At 33.8% G+C, this 27,889-nt stretch overlaps 1 protein-coding gene across 1 annotated transcript in view; it reads right to left on the bottom strand.

Annotated features, from left to right (window-relative positions):
* The window catches only part of LOC142352112 (uncharacterized), a 45,961-nt gene that overhangs the window by 6,233 nt on the left and 11,839 nt on the right, over positions 1 to 27,889 (bottom strand). Inside the window, exons 7-9 of the mRNA XM_075404484.1 lie at positions 27,547 to 27,757; positions 12,627 to 12,748; positions 403 to 482 (exon numbers count right to left, since the gene is read on the bottom strand). Of these exons, the coding sequence (XP_075260599.1) occupies positions 403 to 482; positions 12,627 to 12,748; positions 27,547 to 27,757 (413 nt within the window). The remainder of the gene's footprint in view (positions 1 to 402; positions 483 to 12,626; positions 12,749 to 27,546; positions 27,758 to 27,889) is intronic.

Raw genomic sequence — 27,889 nt, 5'->3', positions numbered from 1 at the left:
CTAAAAATTTGTAAGAAAATTATAAGAAATCAAAAAACTTGCTTACAATAATACAAATACTACAATCTTTTAATTATGTTCGATTTTGAAGTCATATGTTTGATTTGGTTTTTCCCTCATATAATCAGTCACATTATTAAAGGAATTAGCAAATGGCGGGACTAAAATTTCAAGTTTCGGTGATTTGTTTACTCCTCATTGGCTACGCTACTCCGATCAAGACGGAAAACAATGCTGGCCGATATAAAAATGTTTCCTTATAAGTATCAGAAATTTAATTTCATTGGTCAATCGCGGTAAAAGATGCAATTTTTGTTATTGTAGAGTATATAAAATTGTTAGGATTTTTTTCGATTTTGCTTTTGGTTGTACTTTTAGAATTGTTTTCCTTTATTTCCTCACCTCGGAAAACCCTACTAATTCCGACCATAGGCTGAAGCTCATGTAGTACACATCTGGCTCATCGGAAACTGGTTCGCTTCCTGAAACAAAACAAAATTAAAATTCAGACGAAAAAGTGTTAGAACAAGAAGGTTCTTATTTTATGCAAAAAAATTTCAAGCTCCTTCGCAAAAACTCTGTTTATCTTTCAAAACTTTCACATACGAAAGAGAGTTCCCTTTAAAACTCAATTCAATCAATATTATATCTTGCTCCGTTTTTCAGATGCCGCCAGTCAACGTTCCAAACTCACTTTAACATGAGAAATCAACATTTGGACTCTAATTTAGAAAAAAATCATGTCTTTTCATCGCATATTGCTCATGTCATTTCAATCGATTTTTCGAAGTAAACCTAGAAGATAGCAATACATAGACTCTTATTACTTCTCTTTATCTATCAAAAACAACAGACTTCAAAAGATTTAGTCAATTTCTGTCAAATTTCTTTCGGTAATTGATTAACTAACTATAATCATAGAATTAAAGAACATCACGTGTTCGGATTTTTAAACTATCTCAAACGGTAAACCGTGTAGAAAATTACTTGAAATACTAAATCTTCTAATAGCATATTTTTGGATTTCTAGATGTCATTACGGGGTATGATATTCCAGTAAAAATTGGGGGAATGAATAGTAAAACATACACCCGGAGGGTTAAAATACAATTATCATTATCCAGCTCTCAATTGACAAACTGACAGGTCAAACATTCTTGTTCCTGACGATCTACAAGTTATATCCTGAAACCGGGGGTTGACAATCTTTCACAATAAAACGCTTAGAAATTGCTGTGTGTCAACTAGCTGCTTTCCAACATTTATTTTCCGGACATTATTCGGTGTCAATCACTGCAAATTGAGGTCTCTTAACGTTTCGTGAGTACCCGGAAGGGAAAAAACATGCCAAATTTGACCGCGCACAAATAATTTTCTTGGGTTATCAGATTGTTTTCCATTCACCAGAAAAATTGAAGTGTTAGATAACCGCATTCTTCCGTTTTGCGTTTTCAGCTCATCCCGAAGCAGCAATCTCCCGTCAGACCCATAGTAAAAATAAGCAAAATCGGAAAACTTTAGATATTTCTCTAGGAAAACTTTAGATGTCTCGATCTTCTAGTCAATTCAATCCTGACTGAAAGCTTGCTACAATCTCAATCCTAGATTACTTTCCGCCAAATAAATTAAAGCTTTTCAGCTATAACTTCAGTGATATGCAAATACGGAATGTCACTGTGTTTCCCAAGGTCGTGAGGCGCATATATTTAGCCAAAAATTAACTGAACTATTATTTTGACAAAATTGAAAAACCCATAATAAAACAAAATTAAATTTGCAGATTTCCAGTTCTTTTCAATCAAAACTATGTGGCCGTAAAATTACATCTTTTTCTCAATCGATGAAAAATTTTGAAGTAAATACTTGTACTACCAATCTACACAAAACGAGTTTTTATTATAATAAAAACGCTTTTCGTGTAGATTAGTTGTACAAACTTTTACTTCGAAATTTTTCATCGAAGGTTAAGAATAAGTACTTTTACGGTCACAGAAATTTGATTGATAACAACTGACAATCTGCAAATTTAGTTTTGTTTTAATATGGGTTTTTCAATTTTTGTCAAAATAATAATTCAGTTAATTTTTGACTAAAGATATGTGCCTCACGTCCTTGGAAATTACAGTGACATTCAGTATTTGCATATCACTGAAGTTATAGCTGAAAAGCTTTTACTTATTTGGCGGAAAGTAATCTAGGATTGAGATCGTAGCAAGCTTTCAGTCAGGATTGAATTGACTAATAGATCGAGACATCTAAAAATCTGAAATATCAAAAGTTTTCCGATTTTGCTTAATTTAACAATAAGTCTGACGGGAGATTGCAGCTTCGGGATGAGATAAAAACGAAAAACCGAAGAGTACGTTTATCTAACGCCTAAATTTCCTGGCGATCGGAAAAAAATTAGATAACCCTAAAAAATTGGTGACGAAATATTTTTGCGCTGTCAAATTTTTTCCTTCCGGTTACTCACGAATTGCTAAGAGACCTCAATTTCCAAAGATTGACACCGAATATTCTCAGTAAAATAAGTATTGGAAAGTAGATAGTTGACACAGAGCAATTTCTAAGCGTTTTATTGCAACGGGTCTGAAACAGGTAACAAATAAGTTTGTTAAGTAAGAATGGAAAACGAAGCGCTAGTTAGTCCTTCATGCAGTAAAGTAAGGGGGTCTTGTTCTGGAGCATCTAATATTTAAGCTTTCAATGCGTAATATTTCATAGAATTGAAAAATTGTAAAACTGCTGACAGAACTCACAGAATTAGTGTTTCAAGCTACAGTGATTAACTTGAAATTGTATCTGTAGACATCCTTCCAGAATAAATAAGTGGTCAAGGAAATTACCAAATTCGCAGGTCGGCGCAAAAGTGACAAGCAAAAAAAGAATACAGGGTTCCTGAGGGGACAAATTTTCATAGAAAAACTTTTTGTATTTGAGGAATCATTTGGTGACCTAGTTGTTCTACCAAAGGTTCTGATTTTTTTCTCGTAGATACACAGTTGTCAACAAGGCAATAAAAGATTTAAAAGATGCCAGCTTGGCCATCAGGTTTAACTTAAAATCACTTAAGTGTTTCTACGATGTGCCTGCAGCGGCCAGAAACGTGAAAAGAGTGAAAATTTTTCGAAGAAATCTCTCGTCAGCTCTAAATATTATGGCTTGGGATGGAAAATAACCTGGAGGTGACCTTCTAAGCACAGCAACCGTGATTGATAAGCCGAAATATTTAACTGTGTACCACTAATAGTAATGTGAAAGACTTAGAGAAGTCATTTGGTATAGACGGAACTAACTGGCAGTCGGTACCTAAAACACATAAAGAGCTGAAAAATTACAGCACCAATAGACCGGAGTAAAGAAATCAGCGGTTTAGAGTCAAAGTCGGGGGAACGGTTTAACCGCATCTCAACAAAAATTAGTCTAATGACTTTTGGACGGCCGAACAAAATATTGATCTGAAAAAAGAACGTACTGGAATCGTTATTGAAAAATTTGCAGCGTAGTTCTGACTGCTTGGAGGTTTGACTAAAAGAAAGAAGATAAGGAGCGCAGAAGTTAGTAATATGGCAGCGTCTTATTCTCAACGGAAATTAAAGACAAGTAGAGAAAACAATTGAAGTGAGACTTCCACTGAGATAGTAAAGCTGTTAATGGAAAAAATATTATTGAGGCTTTAAGAGGGTTTAAGATGATTGGTAGCATAATTTTATTGCAGCTATCGAAAACTTGCAGGAGTAATGACAAAAATGGCAGTAGAGGACGTGGACATCCATTTTAACGAGAGAATAAGATTTTCAACGTTCAAACCAACACTCAAAAAAATTTCAGTACCATTCTGTTCTTTACCAGCTTGTCCTTATTTCCAATAGTACAGCAATGAATCAGAACATGGCTCGAAAAACTTAGCACTTTCTTATGCAGGGCTCAAATAACTAAAGTTTTTCTTTTAGCTTTCACATTTGCAGATTTTAAGTTGAAAATCTTTTTCTGTTGCTAAAATAGATGTCCAAGTCCTCTCCTGCCATTGTCGCCATTTTTACTGCATGTTTCCAATAGCTGCAATAAATTGACGCTACCAATCATTTTAAACCCTCTTTAAGGTTCAACGGTAATCCCTCCATCAACAGCTTTACTATCTCAGTGGAAGTCTCACTCCAATTCTTTTCTCTAGTTTGTCTTTAATTTCCCTTGATAATAAGCTGCTGTCATATTATTACCTTTTGCACTCCTAATCTTCCTTTCTTTTAGTCAAACATCCAAGCAGTCAAAACTCCTTTGCATATTATTCAATAACAATTCCAGTACGTTCTTTTTTATGCTCAATATTTTGTTCGGCCGACCAAACATCATTAGATTAATTTTCGATGAGATGTTGTTAAACCATTCCCCGATTTTTTCTCTAATTCGGTGATTTCTTTACTCCAAACTTTTGGTGTCTCATTTTTCAGCTCATTGTGTGTTTTAGGTACCGTCTGCCAGTCAGTTTCTTCTATACCAGATGACTTCTCTAAATCTTTCACATTAGTATTAGTGGTTCACAATTAAAAATTGCGGCCTATCAGTCACATTTGCTGCGTTGAAAAGGTCATCTCCAGGCTGTTTTGCATTCCAACTCATCATATTCAGAGCTGACGAGAAATCGCTCCTAAAAAATGTCACTCTTTTGTCGGGTTCCTGGCCGTTAAAGGCACATCGTCGAAACATTCAGTTGCTTCAAAGTTAAAACTGATGGCAAAGCTGACTTCTTTTAGTGCATTGCTAAGAACTTGGTCCCTACGAGAAAATTCTGAACCATCTACGAGAAAATTCAAAGCCATTATCAACGTGTTCACCAACTATTTCCTCAAATAAAAAAAATTCTATAAAATTTTGCCCCTCAAGAACCTTATACTCAAGAATTTCCCGTCTTCAATTTTGCTCCGGCCTGCAAACTTTGTGACTTGCTCGACCACTCATTTATTCTGGAAGAACGTCTACAGGTACATTTTCAAGTTAATCACTGTAGCTCGAAACAATATTTCTGTCAGTAGTTCTCCAATTTTTCAATTCTATGAATTGTTTCGTATTAAAAGAATAAATACCCGATGTTTTTGAAGGAGACGCATGCTACGTTCTTCAGAGGTTCCTGTGCTGGGGAATTTAATCAATGAATGACTGACTAGCGCTTTTCTTTCCTTTCTTGCTTAACAAACGGATGCAGCCCTCTTTGACCCACTACAGATCCGTTGCAATTTTAATCCGAACTATTCAAATCAGTTGACTGCGTTAAATCTGGTACGCTCAAAATCTGTCCAATCGCTCAATTCAATGTTTGAGATTAAGTGCGGAAAATTTCCCTAGAATTCCGCAGTCTAAATCCCCCCCCCCCCCCCCACTTGTTCAATTTCTCTCGCAGCGAGTCGCCTCACTAACAGCTTTTTTGTTCGATGGAGCAAACAACTCCTAGGATTTCTTGTAGATAATTCACAAGGTCTTGCACTATTAGGTCTAACATATACAAAGGCGCTGTTAAGGTCAGGGCTCGCTTATCCGAACCGTCAATAAATTTTGAGTAAATCACTGTAAGCAATCGACACCCATTCACAAATCTTTTCAGCCAAACTATTCATCATTTTTTGTTCCCTCCATCGCAGTTTCAAGCCAAGAGTTACAACGTTCACGCAAAAATTCCAAAGTATCTCGGTAAAGGAAAGCGCTTTACCAATTGAGATCGAAACGCAATTAAGCCGATCAAATGTAAATCAGTTGAGATAAATCACCGTTTAGTATGATGTCATAATTTTAATACAAGAACAGTAAAGAAACAACACTCCGACTAATCAAGAATTATTGCAAAACAAAAGGCGACCAAAGTAGAGGAGTCACTGCAGTTTTTTTATTTCCTGCTAGATTTACAGCGAGGGGACACACCCCGATGTTTTATCAAACTTAAAAACCAAAGCGTTTCAATTAGTGGAGAAAGTGCAACCTCGATAATCTGCTAATTTCGCTATAACGCTTTTGTAAACTGTCTCAGTTTAGATTGGCTCAAAAATAGCTCACTTGCGATCATGCCAGTAATCCAAAAACCTGGAAATCTTAACAGAAGCAAGTCAACTACAAATACTAGCACGGAAACCACAATTTCAAAATAATTTAGAACAGTAGTTTCTAAAAATAAAAAATTACGTGGGTCACAAATAAGCGTCCCCTCATATCCGATGGTGACAAAATTGTAACTTTTTGGCATTTGGTGGACTTTTAAACAGTTTAACTTCAATGGAATAAAATTTTTCTAGCACTCTTTGATTATCACAAAAAGCTAAGTACCGCTCTATAAATATAGTCTAATTAAATCTAAGTCTCAACTTCTCAAACTGTTCCTCTGATTCTCTTTTTATCCATTCTTCTGTTTCGCTCCTGGTTTGTACCTATGTTGCCATGTTAACTTAAAGAAATGCTCTTATCTGAATAAAAAAAACGAAATCTCCTAGTAAACAAATCGACTAACATTTGGAAACCTCACATTAAGAAATATGGCGGTAATTCCTATGCAAAAAAATTAATGCCAAAGTATGCTCCGTTATTGGGTTGCGGCCAACTTTTTTCATATTTTGTCTGAACTCAATCAAGTAAATGACCTCTTTACACTAATGTGAACGAACCCACATTGCTTTGTCACATATTGCGCTTATCTTTTATTTGAAAGTTTTTCAAAAAAGCACACATTGAAGCCTGCTTTGGCAGGCTATTATTGACAAATTCCTGCCAGCAAAAAAACATTCGGTAAAAACTGTAGTCAATGTTTGTCAAATGCCAGGATTTAAATCATTGACTATTTTTAACACAAAGATTTGGCGAAGGAAATTTGCCGCGATTTTGCTAGAAATTCAATCGGAAAACAGTAACTAAAACAGCAACAATTAAAGATTTTTCTGACAGTTTTGACGAGCAGATGTTATCCAGGGGTCACAGTAAAAATCTGGGGGGAAATTGTACTAACAATTTGTATCCGGAGATTAAAAATCCAAAAACTTTGATCCTGTTTTCATCTCTGTTCAAGACAAAGATCACACCTACGTTTTTGTGGTCTTGCTGATGAGGTAAAAGTTTTCGAAAACTTATTCATCGTTACACATTGGTCAAAACGTTACTTAGTAAAATAATTGGTAACTGTTTGGTGTGAATTAGCTCAGTTTCAAAAATTATACTCTAGACGATATCCAATGTGATTCTTTAGCATCTTGAGGTCTCTTAACGAGTCGTGAGACCCGCAAACGCAAAATATCCCGTTTTGATTTTTTAAAAAATAATCTATGGATGCATATAATCAAGAAACTAACTGTATTGCTTTATTATTATTATTATTATTTCAAAATTGAAACACATTTGAGCTGTATAAAAACAATTTGTTTTGTTTTTAAGTTTTCGGCTTCCAAGGAATGATGAAGCTCGAAATATTGATCACGGCCCGATAATTTAAAAAAACACAATTAGACGTAGGAAGATAAATAAACCCATAGGAAGATAAACAGCTTCCAACAATCGTAAAACTACTACCAATAATCGGGGAGCAATTTAACTTCTAGGCCCCACGTCGCAACGATGCCGTAATTTTCGGGGATTAGTAGGGGTCAAAAAAAGCTTATAATTTTGATTCTTTGTTCTTGATTTAGTCTACCTACCACTCTTTGTCTTCTTGTGACAACAACTTCCCTAAAAAATGACTTTTTAAATATAAAATGCTGAATTTTTCTTATTGTAAACATAATAATCATTTTAGATAATTAAGGTGGTTGCTATTGATGAGTTTCTCTTTACTTTATTTAGAGTTTCAATTCAATTTTACTCTTCAAACACTTTTTTATTAATTTTCAAAAACCACTGACAATCATGTTTCTCTTCAACTATTTGTGCATTTATATCTCTCACTATGTCCGTTGGTGGATTTTTCTTCAACAATTTTTTTACTGAAATAATTCTCTGTCTCGATAAGAATATCCTGTTTTTAAAAAAGTACTTCAATATTCATCTCAAAAATTTTCAGCAACCCCTTTCAGGATTTTTTTATAAATTTTCAGAAAAGAAATTTTATTTTCTGTTGCACTTTCAGAAATCATTATTAAGTTCTTTGGTGGCAGAAATTATTTTTATGATGTTTTATCAAATCACCAATTTAAAAAATCTAGCTGAATACCATCATCGTTAATGAACATTTTTTAAAACGAGGACATACAAAAATTCTCTTTCATCCTTATTATTCGCAACAAGTTTTTAAAACAAATAGGTTTAGCACCATTCTACATTATGCTGTTTAGTTGTTTTTTGAAACGAGTCGTTCAAGAAGTTACAACTTCTATCATTAGATTTTCAGAAGCTCTGTTAATAAATAATTTTCTGAATCTACATCTACAACTAAATGCCGTCCACAACAATAAACAGAAACCAATTTGTTTATTTCGAATCTTGTTACTGAAAACTTGAAGCATTTTGTTATGAAACAGCTAAGTATGATCTTTAGAGAAGGCTGAATGATACTGTTAAAGCTACTATTAAAAGTTAGATTGGATGAAGAAAGCTAAAAAAAAATTCTTAAAAGAAGGCTTTGTGATTTGCGTTTGCACATAATGTTCCGAGCCCGCTTATCCACAATTTTAACTTAATTGTCTACCAAATGAGGAAATGTTTGAAAATAATTTTCAAAAAGAATAATTTTTCCAGACACATTAAAAAATTCCAGACACATATTACTAAATAACTTAAAAAACACTATGAGGCCTTAGATTGCCCATAAAATCTGCCATAACAAGGACTGCGAAATCAAAAATAGAAAACATTAGTTCCGGCCAAAACTCAACATCTAATCATAACACAGTAATGAGGTCAAGATAAAGTCAGATAAAACCTAAACTATATAAAATCACCTGTCCTTAATTAGAAAAGATGTGGCCTGTTCTTGACGGGACTATGTATCGGGTCGACTTTGCTTTATAAAATTGTGGATAGGAGATCTCACTGAAGAGAAAGGGACTATGCTACAAACCGACGAAAAGAAGAAAAAAGAGCCAAGCTCAAAAAACTATCAATTTTTTGGGAACAAATAAAAATGAAATCCTATTAACGTTTAGCTTTAAACTGAGGGTTTAACTAAGTTAACTTACACCTCCAAAAGAAATATTAACAAATGCTTTAAATAAGAATTCTCCCTACCACCACAAAAAAAATCAAATACAGGCTAAAACCACGAATTCATTGTAAAGAACTGTCAATGTGTGATAATGCGACATCAGAAAGATTAACAATTATGAAAAACTATAAAAAAATCAAATTTAGAAAAAACTCGTATTAAAAGGAACGTAAAATATTTTAATTCTCAACAGGACGCTTAAATACATTAAATCTACTTAAATAAGAAGCCACTGGGAACTGCCATCGATCAAAGTCTTTCATTTAATTTTTACCTTCGAAACTTAAGTAATGTTTTGGTCCTTCACAAAAAATTTTTTTGAACGTTGGAGTTTGTGGCAGTTGAAAATGTTGGAGTTACTAAGTTTTTGTTGTTGAAAAAAAATCCAACGCTGAACAGCCATTGAAGAAATTAAGAAACACAAATGTTCATGTTCTTATTCTTATTCTTTTCTTCAGATACGTTTTAAGGTTCATTATACTCTTCACCCTTTTCTCACTCTACTTTAAAAAAGAATGAAGAAAATTCACGCCACAAAACTACTCGCTTTTTCGCTCCATTTCCTGTTTCGGCGTGACCAAAATCACTACTCCAATATGACTTCAGAAATCATGAAAATGTGTGAACAAATATTTAAAAAAAACAGCGCCCCAAAACAATTCAAATTCATTAAATTGTAAAAAAAAATCTATTCATGTTAAGGCAGCAAATAATGAGGCTCCTTTTGCTACTACTGAAAATAATGTAACTGACATGGCTTCTGCGAGGTTAGTATAGGTTCTAAAGTTATAAATTTTTTAATAGTTACGAGTTTTGCTTTAATACAAATCTCTAATGTGTATTGTATTCTTTCTGTTTGTATTTAAGTTTATTCTGAATCGTTTAATCTGTTTTCAGACAATTGGAATTTGCAATTAGCATCTTGTTTTGAAACGGTTAGGCTTATTCAAGTAGAGTCTTTTTTGTTGCCCGTGATGTTTGTTTTTATTTCTGATTGAGTTATATTCTTTTTTGTCTTATCCAAATAATAGATAATCAAGTCTTTAAAAACCAAGTTTTGTTTTCAAAAGTTTTAAAATATTAATCCCTCCAATCTATCTCCATTCCTATTTTGCATTAATTTTTTTTTTGGGTTTGCCACCAAAATTTCTCTACTTGAAATAATTCTCTGCGTCAATAAAAGCTATACCTTTTTGAAAACGTAATAATTATTTTTTTTACATCTCTGAAACGATAATCAATCCTATTTTAAGAGTTCTGCAATTCAAATATTCCAAACAAATACATTTTCATTGGTTGGATTTCGAGTGAAATTCATACATTTACATTTGTTAATTTTGTAGTACAGTGAACACTGTTACTAATGTATGTTGTGATAGCATCAATGGATAAGTTTATTCATTAGCGCCGATAAACATTGGTTGAACGATAATATGTAAAAGTGATTTGTTTAATCTCTTTTTGAAAGCAGCTGTGAAGACACACTATAAGCTTAATACGATTCAACATAATATATTAAATTAATGTTTAAGATGACTTTTATTAAAGAAGACTTTACTCCCGTCAGAAAGGAACCTTTCTCGAGCAATGCTTGGAAATAATTTTTTTGAATGCTCAAATTTATTTACATTTAAATTTTATGTATGAGATTATGCGCAATCTTCAATTCTGTAGCGACATTTTTCATCGCTATTTTTTTTACTCAGAGATAACTTCTAAAAGAAGGTAATATAGAATGTTTTATCTTTTCAAATTAGATTGTTGTTGTTGTTTTGTTGGTTTTTTTGTTGCCTCCTCTGCGAAACAGATTTTCTAATGGATATTTTCTAAGTTTTGTTTCTTTCCGTTATTAAAAAAAACAAAACCGTTGATATGTCCATTGCTTATTTTCATATGTCCTAATACTTCATTTGACCTGATAAACAGTCAATTTTACAATTGATATTGGCCAGTTTTTGTATCAAAAGCTAGTAAGCCTAGTTGATCTATTTTTTGTAATGATCTTCATAAACTTAAAACTTCATAAAAAGACACAGTAGAGCAGCTTCTTTGATCCATTTGCGAACAGTACCTTCTACTGTTGTCAATTCCTTTGGAAAACTTTTTTTACAGTTTTAGTCACTCATGCTCTACTAATCTATGCATCATCTTTTCGTTCAGATTTAAATTAAGTTTTAAAAAGTCATCATGTTTCTTATTATCTCATGTGTCTTTCTTATGTCTCATATTTTGTTCAAAAATCTTGTTTAGGAACAAACTTAGAAAATTCTTTAGTCAAAAATAGAAATCAATTTGAACTTCTTTTCAGTTGACTCATGGAGATAATCAACAGCGTTTTCGTTAAAACTGCTTGAAAAATTTTTCCAATCGGCTATTATTTTCTTTTCTCATTTCTCATTATTGGGTGAGCGGGAAGACCTGTATAAACCAATTAGATTTGTGTTTCAAAACTCTCCAAAATACGATAGATTCCAATTGATGAAGAACGGGAAATGTCCAAAGGAGTGATATGCTGCCCAATGAGTTTGACTGATTCTTTGCATGATTGCCCAAGATTCAATTGTCCAACTAAGATATATATATACCAAAATTTCGTTGTCAATTAATTCTACTACTATATACCCATATCATTATTAAAAAAGAACATTAAATATCTATGCTATCGAATTACCAATTTTAGTATTTCTGTACCCAATAGATTTCGTTTTATTTGCTTATACCTTTTGTGTCATCCGTTATCTGTTTGTTTATTTAACGGTTCTGTGAAATGATCAAAAAGTTCTAAATTTTCTGAACCTTTTTGTTTTTTTGATTGTTGTAATATTTTCCCCCTATTTTCTTTTTTTTATTTTAACTAGTTCTTCGAGGGTATTATTTTAATCCGCGAGGAATTTTCCCAGTTTTTTTCTTTTTGTTAATATATGAAGCAGTTTTCTGATTATCAACTTTGGCTAATTTAAAATTGCTAAGTTTATTTACAGCACTTCACTTTCATAATATTTTTTCTTATTCATCTAACAAGCTGAACCAAAATTGTGGAATCCGTGAATCTAATTCAACATCAGTTACTTTTAGTCATTTTGGAGATTACACAAAATCTTCATCGGCTTTGTAAAATTAATTGAAGATTGTATATGCATATTAATGTTATGTATCAATAAAACGATGGTTTTAGTTGAAAAATGGTTTTCAGTTGGTGAACGTGAGAAGGAGTATTGCTCTGCAATATTTTCTGACAGACTCTCACAAGATATACGTTCTTCTACAAGATAGCAATTCGTGTCATAGACTTTTATGATACAGATTTTTTGAGCGGGGATCTGTCAGTTTCGAAAAGATAAAAATCTCGTCTCGCTCCTACTAATGCCGTTCTCTTCTATAAACAAAAAAAAACCTATTACTTTTCACGTCAAACCGAGCAATTCAGAACACAGTAATGTAAAATCATAGTTTCTACCTTTCAAGTGCGACGTTTTTCCACCAGAAGTTGTCTTCAACAAGCCGTAAAAATTGGAGATTAATGCCGGCTTCTTCCATGTCGCTAAGCAATAAATCTCCGACGGTGTACTCGTGTGTGGTCTGTAACCAATACATCCAAGGAATTCGGGCACAGGTGGCGAAAACACCAACGCATATGGAGAGTCGGTTTGCTGGTTTAAAAATTTGATTCCAATCAGATGAACAAAAAGTGAAACTTTTTTTACTCTTCAATTCTTAACTCTTCACGTTGGTATTTCTTCAGCCCTAAATGACTCTCAACTCGAGCGGCGGTGTGAATGCTAAAAATTGTCTAAAAAAATATATAAGAATAGCCATTAATTCGTTGAAAAATAAACTTCACCACGTTATAACTTGGATCCTAAAAAATCAATATAGTGTTGATGTTTACCGTTTTTAATGGGTTTTAGCATTGACCTTATACCCGATTCAGCGTTTATGTTGCACAATTTGTAAGCTTTTTGCTGTTTTCATCGTAAAGTTTTTTTGAAAAAAAAAACAATATTGAATGTTCTTCTAAACACTTGTTACCACTTACCTCAATTTTTTTCTAAAATATTTTTGGACTCGGGAAGTATCATTATACTGTTCGTAAGAAATTCATTCATGAATTGAACTTAGCAGTTATGTCAATATCACAAAATACTCAATAAAATAATACAATTTCATGTAGAAAATTATGCAAGATCGCTGACCAAATATTACAGATCTTTGCTGAAAAAATATACGATTTAAAAAGAGATCTATTCTGTCTTCTGGAATATTCTATCTTCTGGATTAACTCACTACCAATCTTACAATAACGTTCAGTAACATTCAATATATTAATTATACTTGCATTATGAACTTGTTCATTAACACTATTATTTTTAAAACCTAGCAGTTTTTATTGAGGTCTCTTCATACCACTCTGCATAAGAAGATCAAATAAAAAGTTGTTAGCATTCGGTACATTTCTTTAGAATGTTAAACTTTAAAAAAAACTAAAGTAGAATTCTTTTTATTTAAAAATTTTGTACAATTATTCTATCATCATCACTGGGACCAAAACTTGGTACATACCATGATATATTTATAATCTTTATTTTATCATCATTAGCTACTGCATTATCACCATCATTAATTTATATAATGCTCTATCATTATTATTTCTTGTTAAAATTAGTTTGATCCTAAAACCATATACAATCTTCTCTAAATCATATGTAAAACCCAAATAGGTTGCTCATCTTACTCGCCATGTATATATAATCACTTTCAGCAGCATATTATCAACCTTAATTTGACTATCTCTTTCACCTTGATTTCCAAGAAATCCACTTTCATATTCATCATCAGGGCTTGTTTATAAACTATTCATCAAAAGATTAGTATGACAAAGATCTATATATTCAATTGTTCTACCATTAACAGTTTCGAGATAAATTGAACTAAATAGTGTCAAGATGCCATAATTAACCAGTCCAATATCAGCATAATTTGTAAATTTTGCACCAGCATTATCTGATAAAATAAACTCTATTTCTAAAATTGAGTCATGTATAATTTAAATGGCTCTCTTCCTTATTGAGAATGTTATTATTATATGTCTTAACTGTGTTAGTTGTTGCTAGAGAATTGGGTTTATTTTTTGAAATTTAACTCTTGGGTTTACCATTATTATAACCGTAAACTGTATCCTTTTAAGTCTCATTTTGTGATACAAAAAATTAAGTGTTATCTAAGTTATCAAAATGACTGAAAGTTTGGTCCTATATGAGCTACAAAAAATACGTGATGCCTCAAATAAGGCTAAAGATGAACTTAAGTTTAACTTTAGAATGGCAAGATCATTAGACAAACTTTATTTTAATGCATCTTTACTTAATACAACCAAATTAAGTTTAGAAAAACTATCGGTTTATCAATCAGTGTTTATTATAACTGTGGAGAAAATTCTATACATATATATTGGCGTTGAATGCGTTCAATTTATGTAAGATCTACGCCTGAGCGTTGATCTTACATAAATTCAACGCATTCAACCCTAATCTTACATATTTTTGCGTTGACTTTTGGCGTAGATCTTACATATTTAGCGTTGGATTTTAGCGTAGATCTTACGTATTTAGCGTTGAATTTAGCGTAGATCTTACATAAATTCAACGCACTCAACGCCAATCTTACATTTTTTGCATTAAAATTTAGCGTAGATCTTACATAATTAGCGTTGAATTTTAGCGTAGATCATACATATTTAGCGTTGAATTTAGCGTTGATCTTACATAAATTCAACGCATTCAACGCCAATCCTACATAATTTTAAGTTGAATTTTGGCGTAGATCTTACATATTTAGCGTTGAATTTCAGCGTAGATCTTACATATTTAGCGTTGAATTTAGCGTAGATCTTACATAAATTCAACGCATTCAACGCCAATCTTACATAATTTTCCGTTGAATTTTGGCGTAGATCTTACATATTTAGCGTTGAATTTTAGCGTAGATCTTACATATTTAGCGTTGAATTTAGCGTAGATCTTACATAAATTCAACGCATTCAACGCCAATCTTACATAATTTTCCGTTGAATTTTGGCGTAGATCTTACATATTTAGCGTTGAATTTTAGCGTAGATCTTACGTATTTAGCGTTGAATTTAGCGTAGATCTTACATAAATTCAACGCCAATCTTACATATTTTGCATTAAAATTTAGCGTAGATCTTACATAATTAACGTTGAATTTTAGCATAGATCTTACATATTTAGCGTTGAAATTAGCGTAGATCTTACATAAATTCAACGCTTTCAACGCCAATCTTACATATTTTGCGTTGAAATTTGGCGTAGATCTTACATATTTAGCGTTGAATTTTAGCGTAGATCTCACATGTTTAGCGTTGAATTTAGCGTAGATCTTACATAAATTCAACGCATTCAACGCCAATCTTACATATTTTGCATTAAAATTTAGCGTAGATCTTACATAATCAGCGTTGAATTTTAGCGTAGATCTTACATATTTAGCGTTGAATTTAGCGTAGATCTTACATAAATTCAACGCATTCAACGCCAATCTTACATAATTTTGCGTTGAATTTTGGCGTAGACCTTACATATTTAGCGTTGAATTTTAAGGTAGATCTTACATATTTAGCGTTGAATTTAGCGTAGATCTTACCTAATTTCAACGGATTCATCGCCAATCTTACATATTTTGCGGTGAAATTTGGGGTAGATCTTACATATTTAGCGTTGAATTGTAGCGTAGATCTTACATATTTAGCGTTGAATTTGGCTTAGATCTTACATAAATTCAACGCTTTCAACACCAATCTTACATATTTTGCGTAGAATTTTGGCTTAGATCTTACAAATTTAAGGTTGAATTTTTTGAATTCCATTTCAGACCACTTTATGATTTCAAAAGTTTTTCAAGTTTTTTTTCAAAAAGTCATTTTTTTCACTGTTTCGACCCCTATACTTCACAGGTGAGAAAAGCGAAGTCAGCGAAAAAACCACTTTTTAGTGCTCTTTTATAGTGCAAAATCCATTTGAGACCATTTTACATTTTTTTTTTGGAAAAATCAATTTCACTGTTTCGACCCCTACGCTGCAAAGGTGAGAAATGTGAAGTGCTCTTTTATAGTGCAAAATCGAATTGACACCAATTTTTTTATTTCAAATCTTTCAAGTTTTTTTTCAAAAAGTTAATTTTTTCACTATTTCGAACCCGTATACTCCAAAGGTGAGTAACAAGAAGTCAGAAAAAATCCTTTTTAGTGCTCTTTTATAGTGCAAAATCCAATTCAGACCATTTGAAAATTTCGAACTTTTCAAGTTTTTTTTACGAAAAATTAATTTTTTTACTGTTTCGACCCCTATACTGCACAATTGAGAAAAATGAAGTCAGCAAAAAATAACCATTTGCTCTCTTACGGTGCAAAAACCATTTCAGACCATTTTAGGAATTCAAATTTTTTTCAAAACATAAAAAATATTTTAATTTTTTCCCAGTACTTCTCACATGATAAATGCGTTGAATACGTTGAAATTATGTAAGATCTCGGCTAAATTCAACGAAAAATATGTAAAATCTAGGCTAACTTCAACGAAATATATGCAAGTTCTACGCTAAATTCAATGCAAAATATGTAAGGTCTACGCTAAAGTCAACGCAAAATATGTAAGATCTACGCTAAATTCAACGCAAAACATGTAAGATCTACGCTTTATAAGGTTTTCGGCTCTTAAGGAAACCAAGGTACGGTGGCGCATTGGTAGAAGAGGGGACAAGTATACAGGAGGTCAGTGGTTCGAGTCCCATACCCAGAGTTCTACGCGTTGATTTTTTGTAAGATCAACGCTAAATTCAACGCAAAAATATGTAAGATCTACGCTAAATTCAACGCTAAATATGTAAGATCTACGCTAAATTCAACGCTAAATATGTAAGATCAGCGGCAACTAGCGTTGACAAGTTGGAAAATTCACCGCCATTTCTTACATAATTTTGCGCTGAATGCGTTGAATTTTTGTCTTTAAATTCAACGCATTCAACGCAAAATTATGTAAGAAAATTGCGGTGAATTTTCCGACTTGTCAACGCAATTTGCCGCTGATCTTACATAATTTTGGCCAAATTCCTCGGCCCGGGAATGTTTTCGATTTTTGATTGATAATATTGATTGTTATCAACCAACAAAAAGGCAGTTTTTTTGTAACTGGATTGGTAACCGAATTGCTGGATGCTTTCTTAACATTTCAGAATTAAACATTTCGATGAATTTGATACCTGTTTGTGCCAGAGCAGAAGTATTGAAAGATATTTTCAGTTTTCATTCAATTAGTTTTACATCATGACTCATTACATTCATTATCTATCACTAAAGTGCGAAGTCGATATAATATATCGAAGAAGCTGATGAATTGATGATGGGTTTTGATCATTATACTGCCTCTAAATGGTAAAGGTAATCTAAACTTTTAACTTCGATGATAGACAAAAATGAATGAGTTAATACATTCATTATCTATCACTAAAGTGCGAAGTCGATATAATATATCGAAGAAGCTGATGAATTGATGATGGGTTTTGATCATTATACTGCCTCTAAATGGTAAAGGTAATCTAAACTTTTAACTTCGATGATAGACAAAAATGAATGAGTTAAAAAAATTGATTGTGTTTCCTAGTATCGAGATTGCTTTGTAAAAGCATTAGAAAATTAGCTTTTACTATATTATGTTATTGATATTTTATGGAAAAGATTTTCATCTGTTTTTCGTTCAATTGCTGCTTCGTCTAATAGTTAATCAGTAAAGTTTGAACTCTTCTGAGACGAATTCTAGGGAGTGATTTCATAGTTCTAAAATCTGATCAAGTCTTTCCAGTTTTTACAATGTTTTGTGTTTTATTGAAAGTATTATGTTAATTGCTTGTAGTATGAAATTCTATACGTATCTCAATCCACGTGCTGATTTACATCTTAGATATATCTTAGTTATATACAAATTGGGTAAATGTAACAAGAAGCTAACACCTACTATCTATGCCATCTTTTTCGCCAACCATTCATTTTGTTGTGCGTGAACTAATAGTCCAGGATCTTTCAGAGTTGTATATTAACATAGTAAAATTCTAGTAAAGATGAGGATGTCATTAGAAATCAAGAAATTTTAAAATAAAAATATTTACTAGGAATGTACAATTGCGGTATATTGACATCTAAATAGGCTTATAATAGGCGCTGAAAGTTGTGCTTTTTACCACTGTTGTTAGCTATCAATTTTAATTAAAACAATCGACTGCAGGATTTTTCTCTGCGTTTCCAGTAAAAATTAGATTATGGGTCCGGGTTTCTTTTAAGATAAATAATCAACCCCTCCCACCTCGTAAATAAAAACATTGTTGTTGAGCCTCTGCGCTATAATACAGGAATGCTGAAATCAATGGTGAGAAAGGCAAATAGGACAAGGAGACACAATCAAGAAATGGCCAAGAGAAAGGAGTTCGCAGCTCGTTAAAAAGAGCAAGAGTGAACAGATTGTGTAGCTGATTGGGAGACTTCCACTATGGAGAGAAAGGCCTCTGTAGCTGGGTGATAGACTCCATCTAAGGAGTCAAGAGGTTGTTATCTGATTGGGGGAATTCAATCGTGGAGTGCTCAAATTGTGTAGTTTTTCAGTGGAGCATTAAAGTAGTTGCGGGGAGCATTAAAGAGTGTGGATGTTCAACTGTCTACCAGTGTTGTTGGGGAACCGGGACTGATTAGTATAGCTGAGAACGGGTCAGCCTAAACAACTCTTTATCTTCCAATTGGCTGCTGTGTGCTTCCGTGAGATGCAAGTTTATTCGAAAATCAAATAAATTGATGTTAAAAGAACCAAAATAAAGGTTCGAGTACATTATCCAAGGAGGCTGTTGGCCTTTTCTGCGTGCATAACTGCTGCAGAAGAACGCTGGGTCAATATCAGTGTCCTGCTTCCAATTTTGTCAAAAATGCTACCGGAATCAAACCGAACACCAATTTCTAGTTTTGTTTAATTGACTATACTTTTTTTGCTGGGTGTTTTTTTTTTAACATTGGTATCTTATAAGACATGCGCTAACCTACTTCTATAAATCATTTTTAGTACTCAATTACAATGACACACCTTTTCGTCGTCCTACAGCACAGCCACCAACAGGCAACGGAGTCTGTAACGCTGTAGAATTTTGATCTATATCCGATCAAGATTTTGAGGGCAATGTTGGATTAGCAAAAAAAGAGTAAAGAGTAGTTGGGAGAGTGAAAACAATAACGAATAAGCCATTATTTTAGTAGCGGGCACTTAGTGTTAAGAGGTGCTATGAGTCAAAGACTAAGTTATCCAAACGGAAAAAATTGGTAAACAAGGCAGCCATAACAGTGATCTCAAATAAAAAGAACTGCATTCAGTGGGCATGGAAATGATTCATTTTTTGCTAACAATTTGAGGCCCGTATGCAATTGCAAAATTTTGTCAATAAATCTTTTTTTGTACTCTTCGTGGAGAGGCCAATTATCAATATTATGTGCAAGCTCCTTGATATAATTCTTCAGAGTAATAACATTGGCAAGCTATAGACAAAAGAGCTGGAGGAATTAGAAGAGAAAAAAATACCTAATGGTGGAAATTAGTACAAAACTTTGACAAAAAATCCGTCTTTTTCCAAAACCACAAAATGTTGATAGCACTAGAGCTTCAAACTTGCCTGTAAACGCTTCAAAAGCTCCGCGAGACCTCACTTACATAAATGATCCTGACATATTGGGGCGCATCCACCTCAAAACGGTCTATGGCCACAGGTATGCAATTGGGTTCGTGGAAAATTTTATCAGGTATCAATAGCTTTATTTTTGGAGGTCCAGCGATGAAGAGATTGGAAACGTCTAATCATTCTTTGCGGAAAAAGGACAACCAGGAACCTTAGTTTCTGCTGAATCAGTAGAGTATGTCTCAAATGACATAAAACAAATAGGTAGACGCAAAAGGTATTAGGTTAGAATTCTGAGCACTGTATACGACAAAACAAAGTAGCAATGGTGAGAGAAATTGGGAATCAGTAACACTGATGGCTAGATGCCTTCTAGAGCATTCAGGACTAAGAGCGTGTTGTCCAAATGCAATCAACATGGCGAGCAAGATCAAAAACATTGTTTCCGTTCATGAAATCAGAAGACACTTTTTGGGGCAGTGTACGTACGATAAGAAAGCTAACTAAGGGTCTATTAGTGTACTTGGCTGCTCAATTTTTGATCATTTTGAAAAAAATTTTCAAGCAAACTTGACAGAACTTCTCAAAAAAGATCAAATGGGGTCTTCAGATATCTTCAGACTGTTCTCACAGGTTTTCCAATTGACAAAGGGACCTTTAAAGTTAAAAAATTTTGTAATGGAACCCTAGAGTAAAAAACTGAAGGATGGGCTTGTCAATAAAGATCAGTTCGATGGTCATTTTTTGTAGGTAGCATTACTTGGGGTAATAATAGATAAAGAATTACTACGTAAGTGCGTTTATGCAGTCATTAGGGACAAAAATTTGTATGAAGCAATTGAATTGGCGAACTAATGAGTTGAAAATGAAATTTGAGAACTGGTACAGAACAAAAGAGTTGGACCCCTTGGAAACCAATTGCGTTTTTTTCTAGAAGTCGGTCCTAGCCTAGAGATTAGAGGGCATAAGGCAAGTTTCCTAGCAAAAAGCTTTAGCCAAGTCTAGATCGGGATAAAAATGAAACATACTCACCAACAACATGCCTCTCAACAATAGAGTACTGATAAAGTTATTCTGGAGTTTGAGGTGCCAAGTTGACAAAAATGGACATTGGAGCAGCCTATCTTAATGCTGCCATTGAAGAAGAAATTTCTATCTAACAACCCGAAATCATTGAAAAGTTTAGGAGCAACGAAACATGTTAGTTTTTAAGCTGAGGGAAAATCTAAATGGATTAAAACAGTCGGGTAGAAGTTGATACCCACCTTTCAAAAATCTCCGCGGGCCAATTAGATTTCAGGCCAGCTTTTTGAGATGATTGCTTTTTCATAAAGAATGGTTCAAATTCGTTTAATAAGATTGGTTTGTCTTTAGGGGGATTATATGGTGGTATCAAGTTCGTGCAAAGACTTTAGCGAAACAATTTAAAAAAAGTAATCGAGCATTTCTAAATCAACAGCTACGCAGTTTTTTTGTTAGTTCTTAAAAATAAAAGCTTAGCAAAGAAAAACTAAAAAAAAGCTTAAGTCAAGAAGTTTATGTGGAAAAATTCCTAGAGGAGTTTAACATGAACGAATCAAAGAGACGAGAAACACCATCAGATGTTAGCCTGAAACTCAGAAAAAGATTCAGCAGAAGTAGGTAGCAAAGAGCATAGCAATGGCAGTCAATGATTATAGAGGTTTAGTAGGATGCTTGAATTATCTGGCAATGCGGACGTAACTAATTTTGTGAGTTTTTTATTCAAAACCCTGGAATGCGACCATTGAATGCTGAAAAGAGATCTTTGCTTTATCTAAAAGACACAAAGCTTGAGAAGATAATTATTGGAAAAAAAGCGAGCACCTGGAGTTGAGCAAAATTTTTATACAGATTGGGCAGGCAACTTATACGTTAGAAAAAGTATAAGTGGTTATTGTTTTAACCTGAACAATTGTTCAGGTGATTCAGGTGTGATCTGTTGGGTTAGTGTTACAAACGTTTGTATCTATTTCAACAGCCGAAGCTGAGCTGGTAAGAGAGCAAGCTGAGTACGTCACGCTGTAGTAGAGTCAAGTAAGAAAGCCGTCCATCGTCCATTTAACAAATCTCCTACAATAAATAAATTTACAATTTAAGCAGCCAGTAAACATCTTTTTAGAAAATCGAGCTAGTTCTGCTCTAAGTTAGTAATCTAGAAATCATGGAAGACAAGGCACTTTGCATTAGAAGTGCACGCTGCTTTGAATTTTGTCAAAAGTTGAATATTCGAGCAAAACTCTTTACCTACCGATGGCAAGCAAGCAGACACTCTTAAAAAAGCTTTTGGGATGACCGAAGTTTTGCTTTTTTGTGATGTCCATCTCAAAACAATCACCTAACCTGATAGGAGGAGTGTTGAAAGTGTAATGTTAATTGATTGTAGCATGAGATTTTACACGTACCTCTATCCACTGGTCGATTTACTTTGAGGTAAAAAACAGGGACAGAAACTTGTACTTAATGCCACTGTTTTCAACCATCAATTCTAATTAAAATATTCGGTTACAGGATTTGTCTTTGCGTTCTCATTAGCCAGTACGTTTGATCAAATAGAGTTCTTATAACTGCAATTGAGTTATTTGGTGTTTTTTGTTCTTGGATAACGTAATTCAGGCCTGTCAAGTTGCTTAAAAGTTTCAATTTTGTTTTTCGAATCAATTGTATCATTTCTTTGTATAAATCTACTCTATGTAATTCACCAACTGGAAACATTGCTCTCGCGTCTATTGCTCTTGGTGCAATATGTCAAAGATATGGCTTGATTGAAAGCTGTTTTTCTAAAGGGGACAATCTTGCACAATTTTGGCAAAAGCTGCGGGAGCGTCATTTTCTTTTTTCAAAAGATATTTAAAAGAAATTTTGTATACGTGTTTGCTTAAGCTGTTCATTTTGTATCTGTTTCGATCAATGTGTGTTATATCTTCTTTGTAAATCTTTCCTGATAATTATGCAAATGAAAGGTGAGGTTCAACATTTGCAGATTTATGTTTTGTTTTTTTTTTCGTCTGTTTGTTACGCTATTTGGACTACATCAGAATCCAGCGCTCTAATGAACGCATAAATCACTAGTTTATTTCTGATCTCACGAGGAATTAATAAAAACTTTGTTATAATGTAATTATATTGTTTTAGTATCTGTTGTGCTAAGGTGAGTATGTGTTTAAAAAAGTTTTTTTGCTGTTGCCTGCTTTATTTGTTGGTCGGTGCCCCCGTGTTTGAGAGTCTGTATTAAAATTATCAGGTTGAGTTTTAAAATGGACACAACTGTGACAACTAATTCGATGTAAAAGTGAAATTACCTTTGGTTAAGATGGTTTATGAGAGTTGAAAAACTACCTCCAGGCAAATCGTTTATATGTACTGGCTGTGACTCGTTAGTATAGTTTGTTGCTCTCCACGTGAATTTGAACTGACAGTACTTGTGCAAAAATCATTCTTCCATCATAAAGGTGAATGTGTTTGATATCTCTAGCTGCAGTATGGTATTATTGAACATAAATAGACTGCGATTGATTAAATTTATTGCTATATTAGTTGGTCTTTTAAGGAGTTTGGGGACACGCTTTTAAGGATTTTTTAAATTTTTGTAATATCAATCGTGATGGCGTGATTTTCCGCATTGTGGCAAGCAACTGAAAAAAATTGGACTTTTGTATGAGTTGGAAAGGAACTTGTATGATACACCTATACTCACGGGGAAACCGATTTCGTAGAGATATGGATATTTGAAAGGCCTCTGCGAGTCATTGTATGTGGTTGAAAAATTTTTCCAATGTTTTTATAGCTTTATAAATATTAATAAATTTTTCCAAAAACCTGCCAGAATATAATTTTGATTAGGTCAGTTTATGAGAGTGAGTTTCTGTTTGTGATGGTTTTAAAAATATCTGTAAAATACGAAGGAAACATTCGATTTATGTGTTAGCAACTAGTGCTAATTTTTTGTGAATTTAATTAAACATCGCTTAGGTTGATCGTTTGGATAATCGAATGATTTTCGCCTTCTTTGGATTTTAAATTTTAGTTTAAATTATCTGAAAAAGAACAGTGTAATTTTTCAGACAAAACAAAATCAAGTTTGCAAGATTGAGGATACCGAAGAAAGATAATCTTTCCCTTCTTATGGACTTTGCCTAAAGTTTCTATCGATTAGGACTAATAGGCGATCCTAGAAATGGACCAGACATTTTCAGCGACCGAGGAAATATAAATTTTCTCCCACTTGAAGTTGTGATATTTTAATTGTGCGGCTCAGCTTACTAAAACTGAAATTCGTCTGCTGATATATTTTCAGCCAGTGAAAATGGCTGAAAATTTTTCGTTGCTTGTTAACTTTTTTTGCAGAGAATGTAGTTCCTGATGTTGGAGAGCACTGACTGTGACCGGAGCTACAAATTTTGGGGAAAATGAGAGGCATAGGAGGTGTAAGAGAATTGTAGTCGCAAATTAGTAGGCGTATATGATAGTAAGTAGTCTGGTTTAGTACTGGTTACCCGGGTAAACCAAAAGTTGCTACCCTAGAACTTTCCTCTTATGGATCCTTAATGTCATTTGTGCTTTGTTTTAGCCGTGTTCATGATTTCTCTGAAAATTTGTTAAATTACAACTTTCATAATATGAAAGTTTTAGGATTACAACTTTTCATAGACATAATAGGAAGTTGTAATTTTATAACTTTTTCAATTATGACGTCAACCCGGGTATTGTGAAGAAATGTTATTTTGAGAAAAGCATCCTGGCTTTTATTAATTTTAGCTCGTTCGTCTGACGGTTTATATATAAAACGGAGTAGTCCATTTGTTTCGAGTTGACTACTGGTGAGTTTTTATGGTTAGAATTTCTGAAATCGCTGGTGGCAACAGTTAGAGAAGACGCCCGAAGTGTTCTTTTTCAGCCTTAAAGATGGTATAGAGAGAGCTACTAATTTATGCAAAGTAAAGTTTCCTATCTCTAAACTACTAACTGACTCTATCGGGCATTAGGGGCCTCGGATCTATTCTGTCCCCCCCAGTGTTTTTTACGCCCCCCAATTACAAATTATATGTTAAAATATGGCACGTTACTATGTAAAAAAATAGCACGTGCTCCTGGGGGGGGGCGTAAAAAATATAAGCCCACTAAGCTGGGGGGGGGGCAAAACAGAACAGATCCCGGACCTCGAATGAAAACTTCAATTAAAACGGCGCAGAGAATATAAGTTGCCAGAGTCACAAGTAAACCCTTGGTGTATGATTTGGATAGACTACCTACAAATAACAAAGCACTAGTTGTTTAAAAAGAGAACAGATAGATCCGAGTCCGTTTTACGGACTTGGATCTCTGATACAATAATTTTCTGATCAATAATTCTGATGCCAGGAGTTCTATTTGTTACGGTTTCACTTTTAGCGTCTTTTATTTCATTTTTATAAATTGAGGCCTGCACCTGGGTTACAATTGCACTTCCTAAAAATTTTGAAAAATTTTAAAGAGTTGGAAAAAAACTTCTATGATACACCTATACTCACGGGGAAACCGATTTCGGGGAGATATATGGATATTTGAAAGGCCTCTGCGAGTCATTGTTCGTGGTTGAAAAATTTTTCCAATGTTTTTATAGCTTTATAAATATTAATAAATTTTTCCAAAAACCTGCCAGAATATAATTTTGATTAGGTCAGTTTATGAGAGTGAGTTTCTGTTTGTGATGGTTTTAAAAATATCTGTAAAATACGAAGGAAACATTCGATTTATGTGTTAGCAACTAGTGCTAATTTTTTGTGAATTTAATTAAACATCGCTTAGGTTGATCGTTTGGATAATCGAATGATTTTCGCCTTCTTTGGATTTTAAATTTTAGTTTAAATTATCTGAAAAAGAACAGTGTAATTTTTCAGACAAAACAAAATCAAGTTTGCAAGATTGAGGATACCGAAGAAAGATAATCTTTCCCTTCTTATGGACTTTGCCTAAAGTTTCTATCGATTAGGACTAATAGGCGATCCTAGAAATGGACCAGACATTTTCAGCGACCGAGGAAATATAAATTTTCTCCCACTTGAAGTTGTGATATTTTAATTGTGCGGCTCAGCTTACTAAAACTGAAATTCGTCTGCTGATATATTTTCAGCCAGTGAAAATGGCTGAAAATTTTTCGTTGCTTGTTGACTTTTTTTGCAGAGAATGTAGTTCCTGATGTTGGAGAGCACTGACTGTGACCGGAGCTACAAATTTTGGGGAAAATGAGAGGCATAGGAGGTGTAAGAGAATTGTAGTCGCAAATTAGTAGGCGTATATGATAGTAAGTAGTCTGGTTTAGTACTGGTTACCCGGGTTAACCAAAAGTTGCTATCCTAGAACTTTCCTCTTATGGATCCTTAATGTCATTTGTGCTTTGTTTTAGCCGTGTTCATTTCTCTGAAAATTTGTTAATTTACAACTTTCATAATATGGAAGTTTTAGGATTACAACTTTTCATAGACATAATAGGAAGTTGTAATTTTATAACTTTTTCAATTATGACGTCAACCCGGGTATTTTGAAGAAATGTTATTTTGAGAAAAGCATCCTGGCATTTATTAATTTTAGCTCGTTCGTCTGACGGTTTATATATAAAACGGAGTAGTCAATTTGTTTCGAGTTGACTACTGGCGAGTTTTTATGGTTAGAATTTCTGAAATCGCTGGTGGCAACAGTTAGAGAAGACGCCCGAAGTGTTCTTTTTCAGCCTTTAAGATGGTATAGAGAGAGCTACTAATTTATGCAAAGTAAAGTTTCCTATCTCTAAACTACTAACTGACTCTATCGGGCATTAGGGACCTTCGGACCTATTCTGTCCCCCCCCTCAGTGTTTTAGCCCCCAATATAGCACGTTACTATGTAAAAAAAATAGCACGTGCTCCTGGGGGGCGTAAAAAATATAAGCCCACTAAGCTGGGGGGGGGGGGGCAAACAGAATAGATCCGGGACCTCGAATGAAAACTTCAATTAAAACGGCGCTGAGAATATAAGTTGCCAGAGTCACAAGTAAACCCATGGTGTATGATTTGGATAGACTACCTACAAATGACAAAGCACTAGTTGTTTAAAAAGAGAACAGAGAGATCCAAGTCCGTGTTACGGATTTGGATCTCTGATACAATAATTCTCTGAACAATAATTCTGATGCCAGAGTTCTATTTGTTACGGTTTCACTTTTAGCGTCTTTTATTTCATTTTTATAAATTGAGGCCTGCACCTGGGTTGCAATGGCACCTCCTCAAAAATTTTCAAAAAAATGTTACCAACACCCCCCCCCCCGTATAGTATGCGCCTTTGGTGGTCCAATTAATAGATAGTTTCAGAGCAATACATTTGCTCAAGTATTTCAACTCTCGCATTTGTCACAGTTTTCAAAAATTGCTCTTAGCAACGTGTCAGCTATGCCTAATCGAAAGAATCCAATTTGTAAAAAAAAGTGCAGCGATAGACCTCGCAATTCTACGTGCAGACTAAAAAGAGCAACTGCAAACCAGCTTTTAACGTAATTTAGTTTCTCAGAGGTCTCTTAAATTATTAGGAAGACCTCTATAATTAAGTGTTGGCCTATATGTTCATTCTGTCCTTAAAGACCTCAACGTGCACGTTTTGAGCAAATTTTAGGTATCGCAACGTTATACCGATGAGCTGTAATGGAAGGGAAAAAACGACGCAACACTATTTGACTCCTGAGAGTGGAAACAGATTCCTTGGTTTTTCCATTGGATCCTGTGACAATGATGTTAACGTCGAACTCAAATTTGGAGAGATTGGTTGCCGTGAGAAATGTACATTGTCCGTCGAGACTGGCGGAGTTTGAATAATTACTGGTGCATATCTCGTCACCACCCCCTAAAATGGAACGATGGGAAGCTCTTTAAAAAAAATGAAGCAAACGTAAAAGTTTTCAAACACTAGACCTCTATAGTGTGAAAGAGTTAGTATTTCAGACAAAGTAACGCAAATCACGTAAAGCCCCTCTCG

Source organism: Convolutriloba macropyga, chromosome 13 (assembly GCF_964194025.1).
Source record: "Convolutriloba macropyga chromosome 13, txConMacr16.3, whole genome shotgun sequence".
In the NCBI taxonomy this organism is placed as follows: Eukaryota; Metazoa; Xenacoelomorpha; order Acoela; family Convolutidae; genus Convolutriloba; species Convolutriloba macropyga.
The sequence above is the reverse complement of the archived record's forward strand: the minus strand, read 5'-3'. Positions and strand labels throughout refer to the sequence as shown.